General features: G+C 51.7%; 1 protein-coding gene across 1 annotated transcript in view; it reads left to right on the top strand.

Moving 5' to 3' along the window:
- CDK7 (cyclin dependent kinase 7) overlaps positions 1–19,733 on the top strand; it is a 53,676-nt gene that overhangs the window by 10,651 nt on the left and 23,292 nt on the right. Inside the window, exon 5 of the mRNA XM_075342436.1 lies at positions 11,469–11,537. Coding sequence (XP_075198551.1) covers positions 11,469–11,537 — 69 coding nt within the window. The remainder of the gene's footprint in view (positions 1–11,468; positions 11,538–19,733) is intronic.

The following is a 19,733-nucleotide window of genomic DNA, read 5'->3' as shown; positions in this document are numbered from 1 at the left end:
GCGGCGCATGCGCCCTCGCTTCTTCAGATCCCGCTGTGACCGTGGGAGCGCGCGTGGTCACAACAGGACTGCAGAACAGCTGATGGGAGGACGCTACGACACCGTGCCAGCACAGCAGCCGCCTAGGACACCGGGACGCGACAGGAAAAAGCCGACAGTAGGATTCTTCTCACTGTCCCGCAGGTATGTTTGGAGGAGGAGAATAATGAATGAGGAGGAGGAGGTGATCGCGTCCTCCCATCAGCTGTTCTGCAGTCCTGTTGTGACCACGCGCGCTCCCGCGGTCACAACGGGATCTGAAGAAGCAAGGGTGCATGCGCCGCCCTCTCCTGCAAAATACTAAGTACTGTGGGCTTCAGAAACATGGCGCCGGAGATAAGCGTTATGTGCAGGCGCCAACTCCGGCGCCATGTTTCTGAAGAGAGAAATTTGCAAACCACCAGAGAGGGAGGAACAGGCGGCGGGGTGGGGGGCGGGGATACAAGTGCATAACACGCCCGGACATTAGCAGAGAGGTGCACACGTCAATCAAAAAGTGCACGAATTTTCAAACTTTATAAAGTTAAATTTCGCTGCCTAAACACCCGAGCTGCCCCCTGATGGTATGTACACAATGTGCCTGATAGTGCCAGTACTGCACTGGATGCACCTTATGTAGGAAAATGCTGATGTTTGGTTCCCTTTAATCCTCTCCTTTTCCAGCATTGATGCACTATGGTCACCTGCCGGTCTTTGCTCATATCCTAGGAGTTATGGTGGTTAGTGTAAAGCAAGACTGCCAGGGTGCGACCACCAATGCATTGGTGCTGGAGCTGCTGGCGCCTTTAGGCAGTTGTTGTTTTATTAGTTTACGCTTGCCTTGTGTTCATACAGATGGGTGACCGGCCAAAATGTCAGTGTCACCAGTTTAGCTCCTACGAAAATGGAGCCAGTGTTCCATTACCTAGATGTCGTCTACCTTTTGTGGATTTATATATATGATTCATATAGGTGTGCACAAAAAAACCCTGAATTAATAAAAGCATTACCACCTCTTTTCTGTTTAATAGAAATGATCTGATAAAAGTGTACAAAGAATAAAAAGGTAAAAAAAAATTTAATTGACAATAAAAAAAAAACATAGTAAAATCTGATAAAAATTGGCCACCCACGATTTTTCCAATATTTTTTCTATTCTCAATGACGTTTTACCTTTTTATTCAAAATATAATGGCAACAAAGAGGAATAAATATCCTCCAAAAATTAAATATTACTTACAACAAAGAAGGGCTGCAGTGTGTACATTGCCCAAGCCAAAAACTAATACTCTACCAGGATACAGTAAACCCCCACTAGGTGGAGGCATCACAGGTACAGGAGGAGCAAATCACACACACACTTCCAAACATGGAGGGGGCGATTGCTGGATGGTAAAACTGCACACTCATGGCTCGCATAGAGCACTGTTCACACATGCACAGTCACAAGCCCGCAGCCTGTTAGGTGACTCCTAAAACCAGAGGTGTATCTAGGCTTTCCGGCACCTGGGGCAAGAATTCAATTTGTGGTCACGTGCCGACTAGACATGTATGGCCTCGCTCAATAAAAATGAATTAAGGCCGACACCTCTAGTGAGAATGTGGCCAGAAATATAAAAATGTCATGCTTGTGCTCATATGACCGTCCACTCTTGTCACTGGCACCGGAGAATCCTAAAAGTGTGCAAGCGCTGTGAGAATTCAGAAGCCTGTAGTCACCTAGAGAGACTGGAAACTTTCATCTCAAACCTGGACAAGACGTTACTTATACAGTTAAGCATTGTAGCCCAATTCTTAAGGCTGCTTTACACCAGACAATCTATCGTGCGATAGATCGTCGGGGTCACGGTTTTTGTGACGCACATCCAGCATCGCTGGCGATGCCGGCCTGTGTGACACCTCCTAGCGACGCAGTATCGCTCACAAATCGTGAGTCGTGTACTGCTCGCTAGGTTCCATAATATCGTTTAATTTAGTTGTTCATCGTTTCCAGGGTAGCACACGCCGCTCCGTGTGACACCCCGGGAACGATGAACAGCAGCTCACCTGCGTCACGCGGCCGGCTATGTGAAGGAAGGAGGTGGGCGGGATGTTTACGTCCCGCTCATCTCCGCTTCCATTGGCCGGCGGCCGTGTGACGCCGAACGTCCCTCCCACTCCAGGAAGTGGACGTTCGCCGCCCACAGCGAGGTCGCACGAGAGGTAAGTATGTGTGACGCGGGTTACTGACTTTGTGCGACACGGGCAGCGATTTGCCCGTGACGCAAAAAGGACGGGGGCGGGTACGATCGATTGTGAAATTGCACAGTCGGTCGTACCGTGTAAAGCAGCCTTTAGTAAAGGTGTTGTCCAATCTCACAATTTATGTATTGTTACTTGTGTATAAGATCAGAACTAGTAACAGCACCAGAACCACCAGAGGTACAGAAATACATAATTGTAACACCCAACAGTACAGAAACACAGCATCACAACCACCAGCAGTACAGAAATTCATCAACCGAATCACCAGCAGCACAGAAGTACATCCATATAACCCCATAAGATTAGAAACACTGCTTCAAAACCCTCATCCGTACAGAAATACATAATCAAAAAGATTAACACCTAATCTGAGAGCAGCATAACGTAGGGGGCAGAGATTTTGATTCTAGCGATGTCACTTACTGTGCTGCTTAGTGTAGTTTTGATAATCTACTGCTGATTTAAACAGTGATTTTATCATTAGAGGACTACTTGGCTTGCTGCCAGGTAGTCCAGCATATTCATGAGGTCTGTATAACTGCTAGATCTGCAGCAGAGAAAACATTGATTTATCAAAATGACAGCAAACAGCTCAGTAAGTGACACGTCGCTGGAATCATGGTCTGTCTCTACATTATGCTGCTTTCAGATGGGGGAACAAAAGCCTCGAATTGCACTCTCACCAGTGTAAAATGATGGGGCAGTGTCCATCTGCGATTGATTTTTCATGATATATTGGCATGAAAAAAGAATTGCAGCATGCTGCGAGTGTCTGAGAGTCTCGGCTCACACACCTATACAGATCTTCGGAAGCGTGTGAAACATCGCACTGCAATTGTATGTCATCACAGTGCAGTACAATGTACGCAGAGACAGTCCATGGAGAAGGGGTAGAATTACTCCCTCCGTTTTCTCTTGTCCAAAGCTGTGATCTGATCGCAAGATTGGATCACAGTCGCATGACACTCGGCTCACGCTCGCAGCAGAGCCTGAGTCGAGTGTCATTAGCATATCACATCTGATGCTCTCGCATGGGAAGCAATGCGCAAGTGGGACTGAGGCCTAACGATGAGAATTAGTCAGTATCACAAATACAGGCTGGAGTCACATTAGCGTATGGCATCCAATGCGAGTGCAACGGATGTGATAAGCTAATGATCCTCGACTCGGGCTCTACTGCCAGCGTGAGCCGAGTGTCATGCGACTGTGACCTGATCTTGCGATACATGCACACACAGACACATTACAGATATTATTATTAATATGGGGAAGCCAGCAGCAGCCTCACTCACCTCCCCCACTTGTCTCCATCCAGCTCCTCCTCGGCATGTGGCTGTGCCGCACTGTTTGGTGGCCATCACTAACAGACATGGCCACACACAGAGCACAGTGACACTGCTGTAGATATATATCACAGGAGAGGCTGGGGACATACAGCAATGGGGGACATTCAGATCTGAGGTGGTATACAGCACTGGGGTGCGGGACGTACAGCTCTGGGGGTATATAGCACTGGTTTGGGGATATACAGCTCTGGGTGGTATACTGGAGTGGAGGTATACAGCTCTGGGGGGTATACAGCATTGGGGTGGGGGGACAGACTGTTCTGAGGGGTATATAGCACTGGGGTAGGGTGAATAGACAGTTCTGGGGTTATATAGCACTGGGTGGGGTTAATACAGTTCTGGAGGTATATAGTCCTGGGTGGGAGGGGACAGGACATACAGCTCAGCGTGAAGTTGATGCTTCGGCTCCTGTTTGACAGTGTCTTCATCTGTGCGTTGAGCCTAGAATGTACGGGCTCCTTCCAGGTTAGTGGGCGTGACCAGCTTCATGACAACTCATACTTTGAAGAAGCCCGTACATTCTAACATCTACCTTTTTCTATTGGATGCAGTGCACGCTGCGTGTTGGCTTCGCCCACAGATGAACTTGGGCTCTGCAGACCTCAGAGAAGGCTGCATTCAGGTGAGAATGTAAGAGCCATCAGCCAGGGAAGTGTGGATGCAGGCATGAGCGCTGCGGGCCCTGGAACTCAGCCCGGGGGCCGCAACATACATCACCGCCCTTGCTGAAAGTTGCTGACGCCATCCCTAGCCACTAGGAAGACTCGGTGCTGCATCAGTCGGCCCGACAACGCCCCCCCCCCCCTGACACTGCGCCCGGGGCAGATGCTCCGCCAGGCCCCCCCTAGATGCGCCTCTGCCTACAACCCTTGTCATGGGACCTTTTATGCTTGTAGGTACCTACACTAAATATAAAAATAGCAACAAAGAGGAATAAATATGCTCCAAAAATTAAACATGTACAACTGCAGCCCTTCTTTGTTGTAAGTAATGCTTAATTTTTGTAGGATATTGAGGGTTGTAGGCTTCCGTATTCTGGCCATAAAACCAACTAAAACATCGTATGTTTTTGTACAGGATGCAGCCAGGCCCCTTCTGTTAGGCCTTGTAATTAGAGTTCCTGTCCCTGTATGGTGCACCGATGGAGTACGGCTTGGCAATCCCAGCTGATCTAATAGTATGGGCGTCACCTAATAGGCTGCGGGCTTGTGACTGTGCATTTGTGAACAGCGCTCTATGCAAGCAATCTGTGTGTGGTTTACCATTCAGCAATTGCCCCCTCCATGTTTGGAAGTGTGTGATTTGCTCCTCCTGCACCTGTGATGCTTCCACTTAGGGGGGGCTTGGTTGTATCCTGCTGGAGTACTAGTTTTCTTTATCGTTCCTTATGGGAGACCCAAACCATGGGTGTATGCTACTGCCCCCGGAGGACACACAGTTACTACACTCAAAAACGTGTAGCTCCTCCCTCCTAGCATATACACCCCCTGCTAGCCAGATCTAGCCAGTTTCTTGCTTTGTGTCAGGAGGATCACACACACACATGCATTCTCTTTTGATTTTTCATTTTTTCTAAAGATTTGGAAGAAAAGCGGGTCCACTGGACTCCCGGCATGTCCCTTCTCACCCCCCTGGCGGCGGTGCTGTTAAGGTTGACTTCAGGGCAGGAGCCCTTCATGCCGCGCTCCTTCACCATCCCTTAGTGGCTCTGGCTTGAAGTTGGAGCCAACACGGTTCTCACTGCCTTGCAGGAGACCGGCCTCCATCCGCAGCCCTTGTGCAGGACCCTGCTGGAAGGAGCACTGGACCCCCACCCCACCAGGGACTGGGCCCTGCGTCTCAAAGCTAAGTATAGAGACGTTATTCAGAGGGTCCTTCTGCAATGTGGGGCACTTTTTATTGTGGGGGACAGTGATGCTTGATAATGCTGCTTTTACTGTGTTTCCGGCCGGTTCCACGGTTTCTTACTGGGAACCGCGCCGATGATGCCTGATTCTCGGCCGCATGTATAACTCTAGGCCCCGGCTTCAGCCGCGGCCTAGTTTCGTTTTCGTTCCCCTGCATGTCAGTCATGCAGGGGGACACTGCAGAGCCGCCCGCCGGCCGCTCTGCACAGGGGAGGACGCTCCTTTTTGAGGAGATGATTCCCTCCCCTGTACATCTCCTTCGCCCTCTGATTCCCGCTCCTGGGGTAACCCCCGCCCCCCCCCCCCCCCCTCACTCTGGCGCCATTTTCTCAGCGTCTCAGTACTCTGGTCGGCGCTGGCAGAGGGAGTGAATATCTGGCTGGGGGTCCAGGCCTGGAATCCGGAGGGCACTCATATAGTGGCCTGATAAGTCACAACCTCTGGTTGTGCACTTTTATTCACTCTCAGGGCATTCTGAAGGAGTTAATTCTTTATCATAGAATCTCCTCCTCAGCAGCATGTCTCACACTAGGAGCAAAGCTCCAAGGCTGTACACTACATGTTCTGCATGTAAGCTCATATTGCCTGAACCGACACACTGTAACGGTTCTTATGTGGTGGATAGTGGCAAGATGCCTCAGCCGGGATTCTCCCCAGGCTGAACCTCTGTCTTGGGTATTCTAGCCATTCTAGACAGAGCCCCCGCCTCTGCAGCATGTCACAGAGCGAGACTGCAGGCTGTTTTTTATTATCCACTGCAGGTAGTCTCGTACGGCCTTACCGAGCTCATAACATGGGAGCTCATTCATGGTCCCTCCAGCCCGGTTTCGGTGGCTGACCCCCGTGGGAATCCTATTCCAGGGGTCGGCTGTCCCGGCATCTGCTGAGCATGCAGCCCCCTTCTCAGGGCGGTTTTCTGCTTCGCTCAGCAAAGCTCACAAGGGACTCTCCTTCTGGGACCCTGTCCTCCCCGTCCCGCAGCTCCGATTACGAGCTGACTCGCTGGACGAGGAGGATGTCTCTACCACGGGCTCGGACGCTACTTGATGCACATTGATCCGTCCGTTGGTGACGCAGATGCGAATGATTGGATCGTCCATTATTCTTGTACTGGACCTCCATCCGCCTGATCAGGGAAGTGTTCCCCGCTGGCAGAAATGCATCACTATGCCTTTAACATGACGAGGAGTGTGTTCTTTAACCACTCCAGTTTTCAGCCCGCCGCGTCCAAGCCCACAGCCTATCCTGCAGACCCCACAGCGGAGTTCTGCTGCCTGTCTCCCCCTCCCATCTGAGGTGGTCTAGGAGTGTACTCATTCGCCAAGGGTAGCCACTCCGGTATCTGGACTTCAGCCCGGATAGTTGTATCAGTGGCTGACGGCACCTCTATATGGATCCCACAGTACAATAATTTTGTACTGGACCTCAATCCGCGCTAGGTGAACACAACGTGTGTTCCTTAACCTCTCCAGTTTTCAGGCCCCTGTGACCAAGCCCAGGGTCCGCTCTGACAGTCGCTTCCCATGAAGCGTGCTTCTGAGGACTGGATTTCCCCTGTCCACCAATGGTGGTCAAGTAGTGGGCTCATTCACCTTCGGTGGCTCAGCCCGGGCCGTTATGTCAGTGGCTGATGGCTCCTCACTTACGGTTCTGCGGTCCGCCCGGTTGTCCTTTGGGCCAAGTTCGGTATGGGGACGGCAGGAGCTTCGTTCTCCTCAGCTTACAGCAGTGCGGTTTTTTTTGTACCTTCTCTGGAGGAGATGCATTCTCTCACAGGGACTCTATGCCAAAACGGTTGCCTGAACTTCCAGACTCAGTTCTTTCATCCTATACCAGATCTGCCATGCTGGACGCCGCACGGCGGTGATCTGGGCTACCTTCCTCGCTATCCGCAAGCTCCTGTGGCTTCGGATTTCGAAGGCAGATGCCTCTATGGAGGTTCCCTGCTGGGCTCCCCCTTGGTGGGACCAGTTTCCTCGGAACCAACTGAGTGAAATTAAGGAAGCTCTTGGCGGGGAGTATTCTTCCTTGCCACAAACCTAAATCAGGGAACCTGTCCAGGACAGGAATCAGTTGAGGTTTCGGTGGTTTCCGTTCCTCCATCTGGTCGTCCTCTAGCTCAGCCTAGGTTCATAGAACCAAATAGCTCGAAGCTGCGTCTTCAGAAGGCCGCAGGAGATGCTGTCACTGAGTCAGCTTCCTCCGAGCTATTTAGCCACGCCAACAACCTCCTCGGTCGGTGGCAGGCTCTCTCCACGTGGCGACGTAGGGTTCTAACACGTCTCCGTTCAGTGGGGGCGAGATTATATCTCCCTTGGCTACAGGATGGACTTCTGTCCACCCGCCAAACAGATTTTCTCTGTCATCTCCTCCCTGCTCCAAGGCCGCCGCCTTCTCACAGGCCGTGGCATTTCTGGCAGGCCGATGGAGTAATTGTACCGGTTCCCGTCTGGGAACGGTTCTGAGATTTTTGCTTAAATCTATTCCTAGTCCCCGAAGAGGGCGGTGCCTTCCGACCTGGATCTTTAGCTTTTCAAGCATAGCCAGGTGTGGCGTTTTCACATTGAGTCTTGGTTTTGTTCCGTGTGTTTTTTTTCACCGGATCAATCAAGACCCCAAGGCGATTCCCTAGCAACCATCGGCATCAGAGATGCCTATCGGCAGGAGTCAATCGCAGTTTCACACCAGCGTTGACTACGTTTTGACAATCGGAGTGGTCCAATCGTGGTTCTTCCCTTGGGGTTAGCCAAGGCCCCTCGAGTATTCTCATTGGGGCAGCTGTGATCAGGGTCCTGCCCCCCTAGGGGTTGGCAGTTATTTTTAGCCCTGGACGGCCTTCTTGTCGGGGTTTCATCCAGTGCTGGCTCTTAGCAGAGTGCTTCGCTCACTCTCGCCACTCTGACCTATCGGGTGGCTTGTCTTCTGTCCAAGTCCACTCTGTCTTCGAACCAGAGGTTCTCAGGGCGTCAATGGAAGCGGTTCCTTGCCCAGTTTTTCCTGCGTCCTCTGAGACCGGATGTTTTCCGCTGTACAAGCGAACTCACTCCTCCCACGGGGTGGTGGCTTCGCCACAGACCTGGGGCTCGTTTCAGTGGTGGCTTCGGCCACTCTGTCTCAGGGGCGCTCCTTTTCTGGCCCGTTCTGGGTAATCCTCACCAGGATAGCCTATCCGCCTTGGGAGCGGTATATCTCCATCGTGGAGCGCAGGGCGCTTGGACTCTGTCCGAATCAGCCCTCTGGATCAATGTGCTGGAATTCAGGGCTGTATTTCTTGCTCTCTAAGCCTTCACCATCTGTGGGCGGCTAGGCACATTCGAGTCCAGTCGGACAACGTGATAGCGTTTTCCTACACCAGCTTCCAGGGCGGGACACTCAGCCGCCTGGCAATCATGGCGGCTCAACATCCTTCAGTGGACAAGGGACTCCTAGTCCACCGTATCCGCAGTCCACATCCTAGATGTGAAAACTACGAGGCAGGCTATTTCAGCTGTCCTACCGTGGTCCACAATCCTCAGGTTTTGCGGTAGACACACTGGTTCATGTTTGATCCCAGCTTTGTCTCTTTACGAATTTCACCCTCTACCTCTTGTCCTGTGCAAGATCGGTAAAGGGGGCCGTCGGGTCATTCTTCCAGACTGACCTAAGCAGGCTTCGTACTCTGACCTGCTCCTTCTGTCCGTTGGGTTGCCTTCGCATCTTTCGGACCGTTCAGACCTTTTCTCAAGAGGTCAGTTTTTTCGTCGTCAGAATTCTGGATTCTCAGATTGACGGCGTAGCTCTTGAGTCCTGGGTCTTAGCGACTTCTGATATCCTTCCTGAAGTCATCTCCACTTTGACTCGAGCTCCAAAGTGTCCTTTGACCTTTTTTGGCCTTGCCGACCCTCCTGTCCCTTCCACAGTCCGGTCTACAGCTAGGACTATCCCTCATTAAGGGACAGGTCTCGGCTCTGTCAGTATGTGCCAGCGGCGTATCGTCCGGCTGGCTCCGGTGCGCTCCTTTAAGGGCGCATCTCACATCATTCCGCCTTCCGGCGGCCTATGGAGACCTCGGACCTTAATCCGGTCCTCACGGTTCCCGGAAACCCCCCTTTGCGCCGTCTTCGGGAGGTTTCTTTGTTGTGTCTTTCACAGAAAGTAGTTTTTCTAGTGGCTATAATTTCCCGCCAGAGAGTTCTGGCTGCGCTCCCTCGGAGTCACCCCCTTTTTTGGTCTTTTGCATCAAGACAAGGTGGTCTTCATCCGACTCCGGACTTTTTCCCTAAGGCGGTTACTGCTTCCACCTTATCCGGGGCAATTTTCCTGCCTTCCTTTTGTCCAGCTCCTGTTCATCGCTTGAGGAAGCGTTGCATATCCTAGATCTGGTGCGGGCGCTCCGGATCTACGTGTCTCGCACCGCCGTTATTAGACGGTGCACCTCTCTGGTGCTGACTGTTCGTCAGCGTAGCGGTCTCTCGGCATCTAAGCCGACCCTGATCGTTGGCTTAGGTCAGCCATTTCTGAGACTTACAAGTGTACTCAAGTGCCTTCCCCACTGGGGATCAGAGCACATTTGGTCAGACCTGTCGGCGCCTTTTTTTCTTGGGCTTCAGGCACCAGGTTACGGCTCAGTAGGTCTGTCAGTCTGCAGCTCGAATTAGTCTGCATACTTTTTCGAAGCACTACCCAAGGCATGCTCATGCTCTGGCAGACGTGGGCTCGGCAGACGCATTTTTCCAGCGTCTGTCGCCCATTTGTGAAGTTAGGTTTGCCTGCTTCTCAATTGTCTGTTTATTCCCACCCATGGACTGCTTTTGAACGTCCCATGGTTTGGGTCTCCCATAAGGAACGATAAAGAAAAAGAGAATTTTGTTTACTTACCATAAATTCTTTTTCTTATAGTTCCGTCATGGGAGACCCAGCACCCTCCCTATTGCCTATTGGCAGGTTTCTTGTTCCGTGTGTCTTCACCGGCTGTTATTGTTGTAGACTGAGGTTCCGGTTCCTCCGGATTTTACTCTGTCTCTTCTTGTGGGTGGATGTCCTCCTTCAGCTTTTGCACTAAACTGGCTAGATCTGGCTAGCAGGGGGTGTATATGCTAGGAGGGAGGAGCTACACGTTTTTGAGTGTAGTAACTTTGTGTGTCCTCCGGGGGCAGTAGCATACACCCATGGTTTGGGTCTCCCATGACGGAACTATAAGAAAAAGAATTTACGGTAAGTAAACAAAATTCTCTTTTTTGGCCTGGACAATGGACACCTGCAGCCCTTCTTTGTTGTAAGTAATGTTTAATTTTTGAAGGATATTTATTCCTTTTTGTTGCTATTTTTATATTTTGAATTAATAAAAGGTAAAACTTCATTGAGAATAGAAAAAGTATTGGAAAATATGATTAAAAAGTAGGAGACCAATTTTTGAGATTTTACTGTGGTTGTTTTTGGGGTTTTTTTTTCTATTGTCCATTTTTTTTTTTTTTTTTTTTTTTATCAGATCATTTCTATTACACAGAAAACAGGTGGTACAGAGCAACTGAGGGTAGACCTCACATAGTTATACCATCACCATAATAAACGTAATGTCACAATATTTTCCGACATTACAAATCCATTCTCTATATGGCTTTAAATCGGTAGTTTGATTTTCCGTAGTAGACCAGTTAAACAACCTAACCTTTTATAGCTCTTTGTGCACGTTTTTGTAGGTTCCAAACTGTTTGTACTGAACCATTTGTGCTCTCCGTGTACATACCCAGCACAGATGCGTTACACTTTATACACGTCATGTGTGTGCCAGGACTCATTGCTTCATTTGTATCTGATTATACAGCTGTCAACATTCTCCATGTAAACCAGGAAAACATACATATCTGTAAGCATTTGTTATCCTATATACAGTATCGGGTATTGTATCTATTACATTATGCAGAAGTTGTAAGTAATCCATAGGAAACTGCTTAGTAAATCTCTTTTGTTCTAGCTTTTGGATGCATTCGGCCACAAATCAAACATAAGTCTCGTGTTTGACTTCATGGAAACCGACCTAGAGGTAAGAAGCCGGAATTGGCAGCTTGGGATTCTCTAACCAGCTTATTAGGGTACAGTCACACTTTAGCGACGCTCCAGCGATCCCACCAGCGATCTGACCTGGTCAGGATCGCTTGTGCGTCGCTACATGGTCGCTGGTGAGCTGTCAATCAGGCAGATCTCACCAGTGACCAGCCCCCAGCCAGCAGCGACGCGTGGAAGCGATGCTGTGCTTGGTAACTAAGGTAAATATCGGGTAACCAAGCAAAGAACTTCGCTTGGTTACCCGATATTTACCTTGGTTACCATCGCACACCGCTTAGCGCTGGCTCCCTGCACTTCTAGCCAGAGTACACATCAGGTTAATAAGCAAACCGCTTTGCTTATTTACCCGATGTGTACTCCGGCTACGTGTGCAGGGAGCCGGCACTGGCAGCCTGAGAGCGGCGGACACTTATAACCAAGGTAAATATCTGGTAACCAAGCAAAGGGCTAAGCTTGGTTACCCAATATTTACCTTGGTTACAGCTTACCGCAGGCTGCAAGAAGCCGGCTCCCTGCTCCCTGCACATTCAGATCATTGCTCTCTCGCTGTCAAACACAGCGATGTGTGCTTCACAGTGGGAGAGCAACATCCAAAAAATGAACCAGCACGGTGTGTAACGAGCAGTGCTCTCACAGCAGGGGCCAGATCACTGCTCAGTGTCACCCACAGCGAGATCGCTAATGAGGTCACTGGTGCGTCACAAAAACCGTGACTCACTAGCGATCTCACTAGCGATCTCGCTGTGTGTGAAGCACCCCTTAGACCTCATACTTTATCTTAAAGCTGAAAGTTTATTCTACTCAGTGTAGACACACTTATCCTTGCAAGATAGGTGGAGATCTAATCATAAAATGGTCTATGACAAACGACAAACCAAAGGTCCTCTTTGCTCTATTGTATGAAGCTCATCAGTGCACATCAGATTGACTTAGGTCTTTTCTTTGTCGCTCCATTGGGAGACCCAGACAATTGGGTGTATAGCTTCTGCCTCCGGAGGCCACACAAAGTATTACACTTTAAAAAGTGTAACCCCTCCCCTCTGCCTATACACCCCCCCCGTGCATCACGGGCTCCTCTGTTTTTATGCTTTGTGTTGAAGGAGGCACACATGCACGCAAGCTCCACAATTTAGTCAGCAGCAGCTGCTGACTATATCGGATGGAAGAAAAGAGGGCCCATAACAGGGCCCCCAGCATGCTCCCTTCTCACCCCACTCTGGTCGGCGGTGCTGTTAAGGTTGAGGTACCCATTGCGGGTACAGAGGCTGGAGCCCACATGCTGTTTTCCTTCCCCATCCCTTAGGGGCTCTGGGTGAAGTGGGATCCTAATCGGTCACCAGGCACTGGGACCGTGCTCCCTCCACAGCCCCTGGGGGAATCTGCTGGACAGAAGCCGGGTATCTTCAGGGACAAGGCCCTGCTACTCTGAGGTACTCTGTGTCCCCTTGGGGACGGCGCATAGAGCGCCTGTGTTATGGACGCTGCAGCAGCTGCTGGGTGTGTTAGTGCGCCGGGACTACCGCGCTGACCGCGCTTGTTTGCCGGCCGCGCTTATTACTTTAGTCCCCGGCTTTTGCGGCCTAGTACCGCATACTCCCGCCCCCGGGCCTGCCAGTCAGGGGTAAGGGCGGGACGCTGCACTGGACGTCAGCGCTGAGGGCTGGAGCATACTTTGTATCCTCCTCCCCCCTCACTGAGCACCGTGGGGCACCAGATTCCCGCACTTTCTGAGGCACGCCCACGGCTCCCTCCTCCTCTCAGAACGCTGGCAGCCATTCCTGTCAGCACTTCAGACGCTGGAGAATTTCAGAGGGGAGACAACACCGAGCTCCACAGCTCTGGGAGGCCCGGGCAGGGAATCTGGTGGTCACACAACCGCTGCAGGCGGTCGGTAAGCCGCACCTGTTACTAGGTGCTGGCCCCCTGGGTGCCGAAGTGTATATTTATATACTTATTTTGTATACATTTACTCTATACGGCTGCACTATTTGCTTTTGGCTATATACCCTCACTGATTGCTCTAAGGGGAGACAACAGCATGTCGTCCGCAAAAAGCAAGGGTGCCAAGGCACAGGCTTACTTTGCAACCTGTACCTCATGTGCGGATGCTACCTGCAGGTTCCACCTACCCTCATTGTGTGCAATGTTCGGCCCCTGTGACACTCACTCAGCCGGAGCCTCTGCCACTGGTGGAACCCCCGGCCCAGGTGGAACCACCTGCTGCCACTGTCCAGGTGACAGGGACAGAGTTTGCAGTATTCGCTGACAAACTGTCTGAGTCTATGGATAAATGGTCTGCTAAAATACTAGAAGCTTTGCAGTCCAGACCGGTAACACTGGCCCCGGGCACAGTTGAATCATTGACCCCAGGCCCCCCTCGGTTGGAGCAGCAAAGTGCTCCTGGGGCGACTCATAGGTCCCACGGTGAGGACTCTGACACGGACCGCAGTCCCAGACCGACTAAGCGGGCTCGCTGGGAAATTCCCTCGACTTCATCACACTGCTCAGGGTCTCAGCATGAGGACTCTCTGGAGGATGAAGCGGAGGGGGCAGATCAGGGCTCTGATCCTGACACCGCTCTCAACCTTGATACACCTGAAGGGGACGCCATAGTAAACGACCTTATAGCGTCCATCAATCAGGTGTTGGATCTTTCTCCTCCAGCTCCTCCGATTGAGGAGTCAGCTTCTCAACAGGAGAAATTCCATTTTAGGTTCCCCAAACGTCCACGGAGTGGGTTTCTTGATCACTCCGACTTCAGGGATACAGTCCAGAAACACCGAGCTTTTCCAGATAAGCGCTTTACTAAGCGCCTTAATGACACTCGTTATCCCTTCCCCCCTGACGTAGTCAAGGGTTGGGCTCAGTGTCCCAAGGTGGATCCTCCAGGCTCTAGACTGGCGGCTAGATCCATAGTTGCAGTGGCAGATGGTGCATCACTCAAGGATGCCACTGACAGGCAGATAGAGCTCCTGATGAAATCCATCTATGAAGCTATTGGCGCGTCCTTTGCTCCGGCATTCGCAGCCGTATGGGCACTCCAAGCTATCTCAGCTTGTCAGTCTGAGATTAATGCAGTCACACGTGCCTCTACTCCGCAAGTAGTGTCCTTAACCTCTCAGGCGTCGGCGTTTGCGTCCTACGCCATGAATGCTGTCCTGGACTCTGCGAGCCGTACGGCGGTAGCATCCGCCAATTCGGTGGCAGTCCGCAGGGCCATGTGGCTACGTGAATGGAAGGCAGACGCTGCTTCCAAAAAGTTCTTAACCGGGTTGCCATTTTCTGGCGACCGCCTGTTTGGCGAGCGACTGGATGAAATCATTAAACAATCCAAGGGAAAGGACTCATCCTTACCCCAGTCCAAACCAAACAGACCTCCACAAAGGAAGGTACAATCGAGGTTTCGGTCCTTTCGGCCCTCAGCCAGATCTCAATTCTCCTCGTCCAACAGGCCACAGAAGGGTCAGAGGAACTCCGATTCATGGCGGTCTAAGTCACGTCCTAAGAAGACCGCCGGAGGAACCGCTCCTAAAGCGGCCTCCTCATGACTTTCGGCCTCACCAAACCGCATCCTCGGTCGGTGGCAGGCTCTCCCGCTTTTGCGACGCCTGGTTGCCACATGTCCAAGACCGATGGGTGAGAGACATTCTGTCTCACGGTTACAGGATAGAGTTCAGCTCTCGTCCCCCGACTCGTTTCTTCAGAACATCTCCGCCCCCCGAGCGAGCCGATGCTCTTCTTCAGGCGGTGAGCACTCTGAAGGCAGAAGGAGTGGTGATCCCTGTCCCCCTTCAGCAATGGGGTCACGGTTTTTACTCCAACTTGTTTGTGGTGCCAAAAAAGGACTGATCTTTCCGTCCCGTTCTGGACCTAAAACTGCTCAACAGACACGTGAAAACCAGGCGGTTCCGGATGGAATCTCTCCGCTCCGTCATCGCCTCAATGTCCCAAGGAGACTTCCTAGCATCAATCGACATCAGGGATGCTTATCTCCACGTGCCGATTGCACCAGAGCATCAGCGCTTCCTGCGCTTCGCCATCGAGGACGAACACCTTCAGTTCGTGGCACTGCCTTTCGGCCTGGCGACAGCCCCACGGGTCTTCACCAAGGTCATGGCAACAGTGGTAGCAGTCCTACACTCTCAGGGACACTCGGTGATCCCTTACTTAGACGATCTGCTTGTCAAGGTCCCCTCTCGGGCGGCATGCCAACACAGCCTGAACATTGCTCTGGAGACTCTCCAGAGATTCGGGTGGATCATCAATTTCCCAAAGTCAAAATTGTCACCGGCCCAATCACTGACATATCTCGGCATGGAGTTTCATACTCTCTCAGCGATAGTGAAGCTTCCGCTGGACAAACAGCGTTCACTACAAACAGGGGTGCAATCTCTCCTTCGAGCCCAGTCGCACCCCTTGAGGCGCCTCATGCACTTCCTAGGGAAGATGGTGGCAGCAATGGAGGCAGTTCCTTTTGCGCAGTTTCATCTGCGTCCACTTCAATGGGACATTCTCCGCAAATGGGACAGAAAGTCGATGTCCCTCGACAGGAACGTCTCCCTCTCGCGGGCAGCCAAGGCCTCTCTTCAGTGGTGGCTTCTTCCCACTTCTCTGTCGAAGGGGAAATCATTCCTGCCCCCATCCTGGGCTGTGGTCACGACGGACGCGAGTCTGTCAGGGTGGGGAGCGGTCTTTCTCCACCACAGGGCCCAGGGTACCTGGACTCAGCCAGAGTCCTCTCTTCAGATCAATGTTCTGGAGATAAGGGCAGTGTATCTAGCCCTAAAGGCGTTCCAGCCGTGGCTGGAAGGCAGGCAGATCCGAATTCAGTCGGACAACGCCACGGCGGTGGCATATATCCATCACCAAGGCGGCACACGCAGTCGGCAAGCCTTCCAGGAAGTTCGGCGGATTCTGCTGTGGGTGGAAGCCACAGCCTCCACCATCTCCGCAGTTCACATCCCGGGCGTAGAAAACTGGGAAGCAGACTTTCTCAGTCGCCAGGGCATGGACGCAGGGGAATGGTCTCTTCACCCGGACGTGTTTCAAGAGATCTGTTGCCGCTGGGGAACGCCGGACGTCGATCTCATGGCGTCTCGGCACAACAACAAAGTCCCGGCATTCATGGCACGGTCTCAAGATCACAGAGCTCTGGCGGCGGACGCATTAGTTCAGGATTGGTCGCAGTTTCGACTACCTTATGTGTTTCCTCCTCTGGCAATGCTGCCCAGAGTGTTACGCAAGATCAGGTCCGACTGCCGCCGCGCCATCCTCGTCGCTCCAGACTGGCCGAGGAGGTCGTGGTACCCGGATCTGTGGCATCTCACGGTGGGCCAACCGTGGGCACTACCAGACCGACCAGACTTGCTGTCTCAAGGGCCATTTTTCCATCTGAATTCTGCGGCCCTCAACGTGACTGTGTGGCCATTGAGTCCTGGATCCTAGCGGCTTCAGGGTTATCTCAAGAGGTCATTGCCACTATGAGACAGGCCAGGAAACCAACGTCAGCCAAGATCTACCACAGGACGTGGAGGATCTTCTTATCCTGGTGCTCTGATCGGGGGTTTTCTCCCTGGCCATTTGCCTTGCCCACTTTTCTGTCCTTCCTTCAATCCGGAATGGAAAAGGGTTTGTCTCTCTGCTCTCTTAAGGGACAAGTATCGGCGCTCTCTGTGTTTTTTCAAAAGCGTCTAGCCAGGCTCCCGCAGGTACGCACGTTCCTGCAGGGGGTTTGCCACATAGTCCCTCCTTACAAGCGTCCGCTAGAACCCTGGGATCTGAACAGGGTGCTAACGGCTCTTCAGAAACCACCTTTCGAGCTAATGAGAGATATTTCTCTATCACGTCTCTCGCAGAAGGTGGTCTTCCTAGTGGCAGTCACGTCACCTCGGAGAGTGTCTGAGCTAGCTGCACTGTCATGCAAGGCCCCCTCCCTGGTGTTTCACCAGGACAAGGTGGTTCTGCGTCCGGTTCCGGATTTTCTCCCTAAGGTGGTATCCCATTTTCATCTCAATCAGGATATCTCCTTACCTTCTTTTTGCCCTCATCCAGTTCACCAATGTGAAAAGGATTTGCACTTGTTAGATCTTGTGAGAGCACTCAGACTCTACATTTCCCGTACGGCGCCCCTGCACCGCTCGGATGCGCTCTTTGTCCTTGTCGCTGGCCAGCGTAAAGGGTCGCAGGCTTCCAAGTCAACCTTGGCTCGGTGGATCAAGGAACCAATTCTTGAAGCCTACCGTTCTTCTGGGCTTCCGGTTCCGTCAGAGCTGAAAGCCCATTCTACCAGAGCCGTGGGTGCGTCCTGGGCATTGCGGCACCAGGCTACGGCTCAGCAGGTGTGTCAGGCGGCTACCTGGTCGAGTCTGCACATTTTCACGAAACACTATCAGGTGCATACCTACGCTTCGGCAGATGCCAGCCTAGGTAGGCGAGTCCTTCAGGAGGCGGTTGCCCACCTGTAGGAAGGGGCCGTGTTACGGCTCTATTACCGAGGTATTCTTTTACCCACCCAGGGACTGCTTTTGGACGTCCCAATTGTCTGGGTCTCCCAATGGAGCGACAAAGAAGGGAATTTTGTTTACTTACCGTAAATTCCTTTTCTTCTCGCTCCTATTGGGAGACCCAGCACCCGCCCCTGTTCCCTTCGGGCTGTTGTTCTTTTGTGTACACATGTTGTTCATGTTGAACTGTTCTGGGTTCATGGTTTTCAGTTCTCTGAACATCCTTCGGATTGAATTTACCTTAGACCAATTTATATGTTTCCTCCTTCCTGCTTTTGCACCAAAACTGAGGTGCCCGTGAGGCACGGGGGGTGTATAGGCAGAAGGGGAGGGGCTTTACACCTTTAAGTGTAATACTTTGTGTGGCCTCCGGAGGCAGAAGCTATACACCCAATTGTCTGGGTCTCCCAATAGGAGCTAGAAGAAAAGGAATTTACGGTAAGTAAACAAAATTCCCTTCTTTTCAACCTATGTAACATACCCGAGCCGGTGTACCATAGTTGGAGGTCCCATTGGTCACACACAAATGGATTGGTCCAAGAATGTATTGTAAAGATGAGCTATGCAATTTATGTTGCTGTGGTCTGGCGTCAAGCCCTCCAGTGGCAGCCATTTTTTTTTTTTTTTATTATTTTTTTTTTTCCCCCAATCACCAGAATTTTTGGCAGCTTACTATGCCCCATGTTGACTTAGGACCTAAGAAGCACTAGATATGGGCACAGAAGTGAAGACCAGCTGTCACAGACCCAGACTGGACATCAGATCAGGGCAGCATGAATTAAAATGTATAACTGGTGGAGGAAGGCTGAACTAGATGGACCATGGTCTTTTTTTTTTTTTTTTTTTTTTTTTTTTCATCCTATGTAATACACTCGGATCTCTCTGAACTCACCTTTGTTAGGGTTTTCCAGTGCTAGCAAGTTATCCTTTCTTCGGCGCTCCATTGGGAGACCCAAACGATTGGGTGTATAGCTACTGCCTCCGGAGGCCACACAAAGCATTACACTAAAAAGTGTAAGGCCCCTCCCCTTCTGGCTATACACCCCCCGTGGGATCACGGGCTGCTCAGTTTTCAAGCTTTGTGCGAAGGAGGTCAGACATCCACGCATAGCTCCACTGTTTAGTCAGCAGTAGCTGCTGACTATATCGGATGGAAGAAAAGAGGGCCCATGCAAAGGGCCCCCAGCATGCTCCCTTCTCACCCCACTCTTGTTGGCGGTGTTTGTTAAGGTTGAGGTACCCATTGCGGGTACGGAGGCTGGAGCCCACATGCTGTTTTTCCTTCCCCATCCCCCTGAGGGCTCTGGTGAAGTGGGATCTTACCGGCCTCCAGACTCTGAGGCCGGGCTCCATCCACAGACCCGGAGATCCTGCTGGATACGGAGCTGGGTACCGTCAGGGACAAGGCCCTGCAACATTCAGGTACTCTGTGTCCCCGTACAGACAGACACAGACACACTCCAGCGTTGCTGGGTGTTCTAGTGCGCCGGGGACAGTAGCGCTGCGCGCTTGGGTTATACTCACTGCAGCTTAGCTGAGTGAGTTTATGTGTGGGGAACTACCGCGCCGGCCGCCACGGAGACTGCGGCGTGGCTGCGACTTGTGGTGCGCCGGGGACTTCGCGCCGACCGTGCTTTTACGACGGCAGCGCTTATAAATCTAGTCCCCGG

The sequence above is a fragment of the Anomaloglossus baeobatrachus genome, chromosome 1 (assembly GCF_048569485.1).
Source record: "Anomaloglossus baeobatrachus isolate aAnoBae1 chromosome 1, aAnoBae1.hap1, whole genome shotgun sequence".
NCBI lineage: Eukaryota > Metazoa > Chordata > Amphibia > Anura > Aromobatidae > Anomaloglossus > Anomaloglossus baeobatrachus.
The sequence above is the reverse complement of the archived record's forward strand: the minus strand, read 5'-3'. Positions and strand labels throughout refer to the sequence as shown.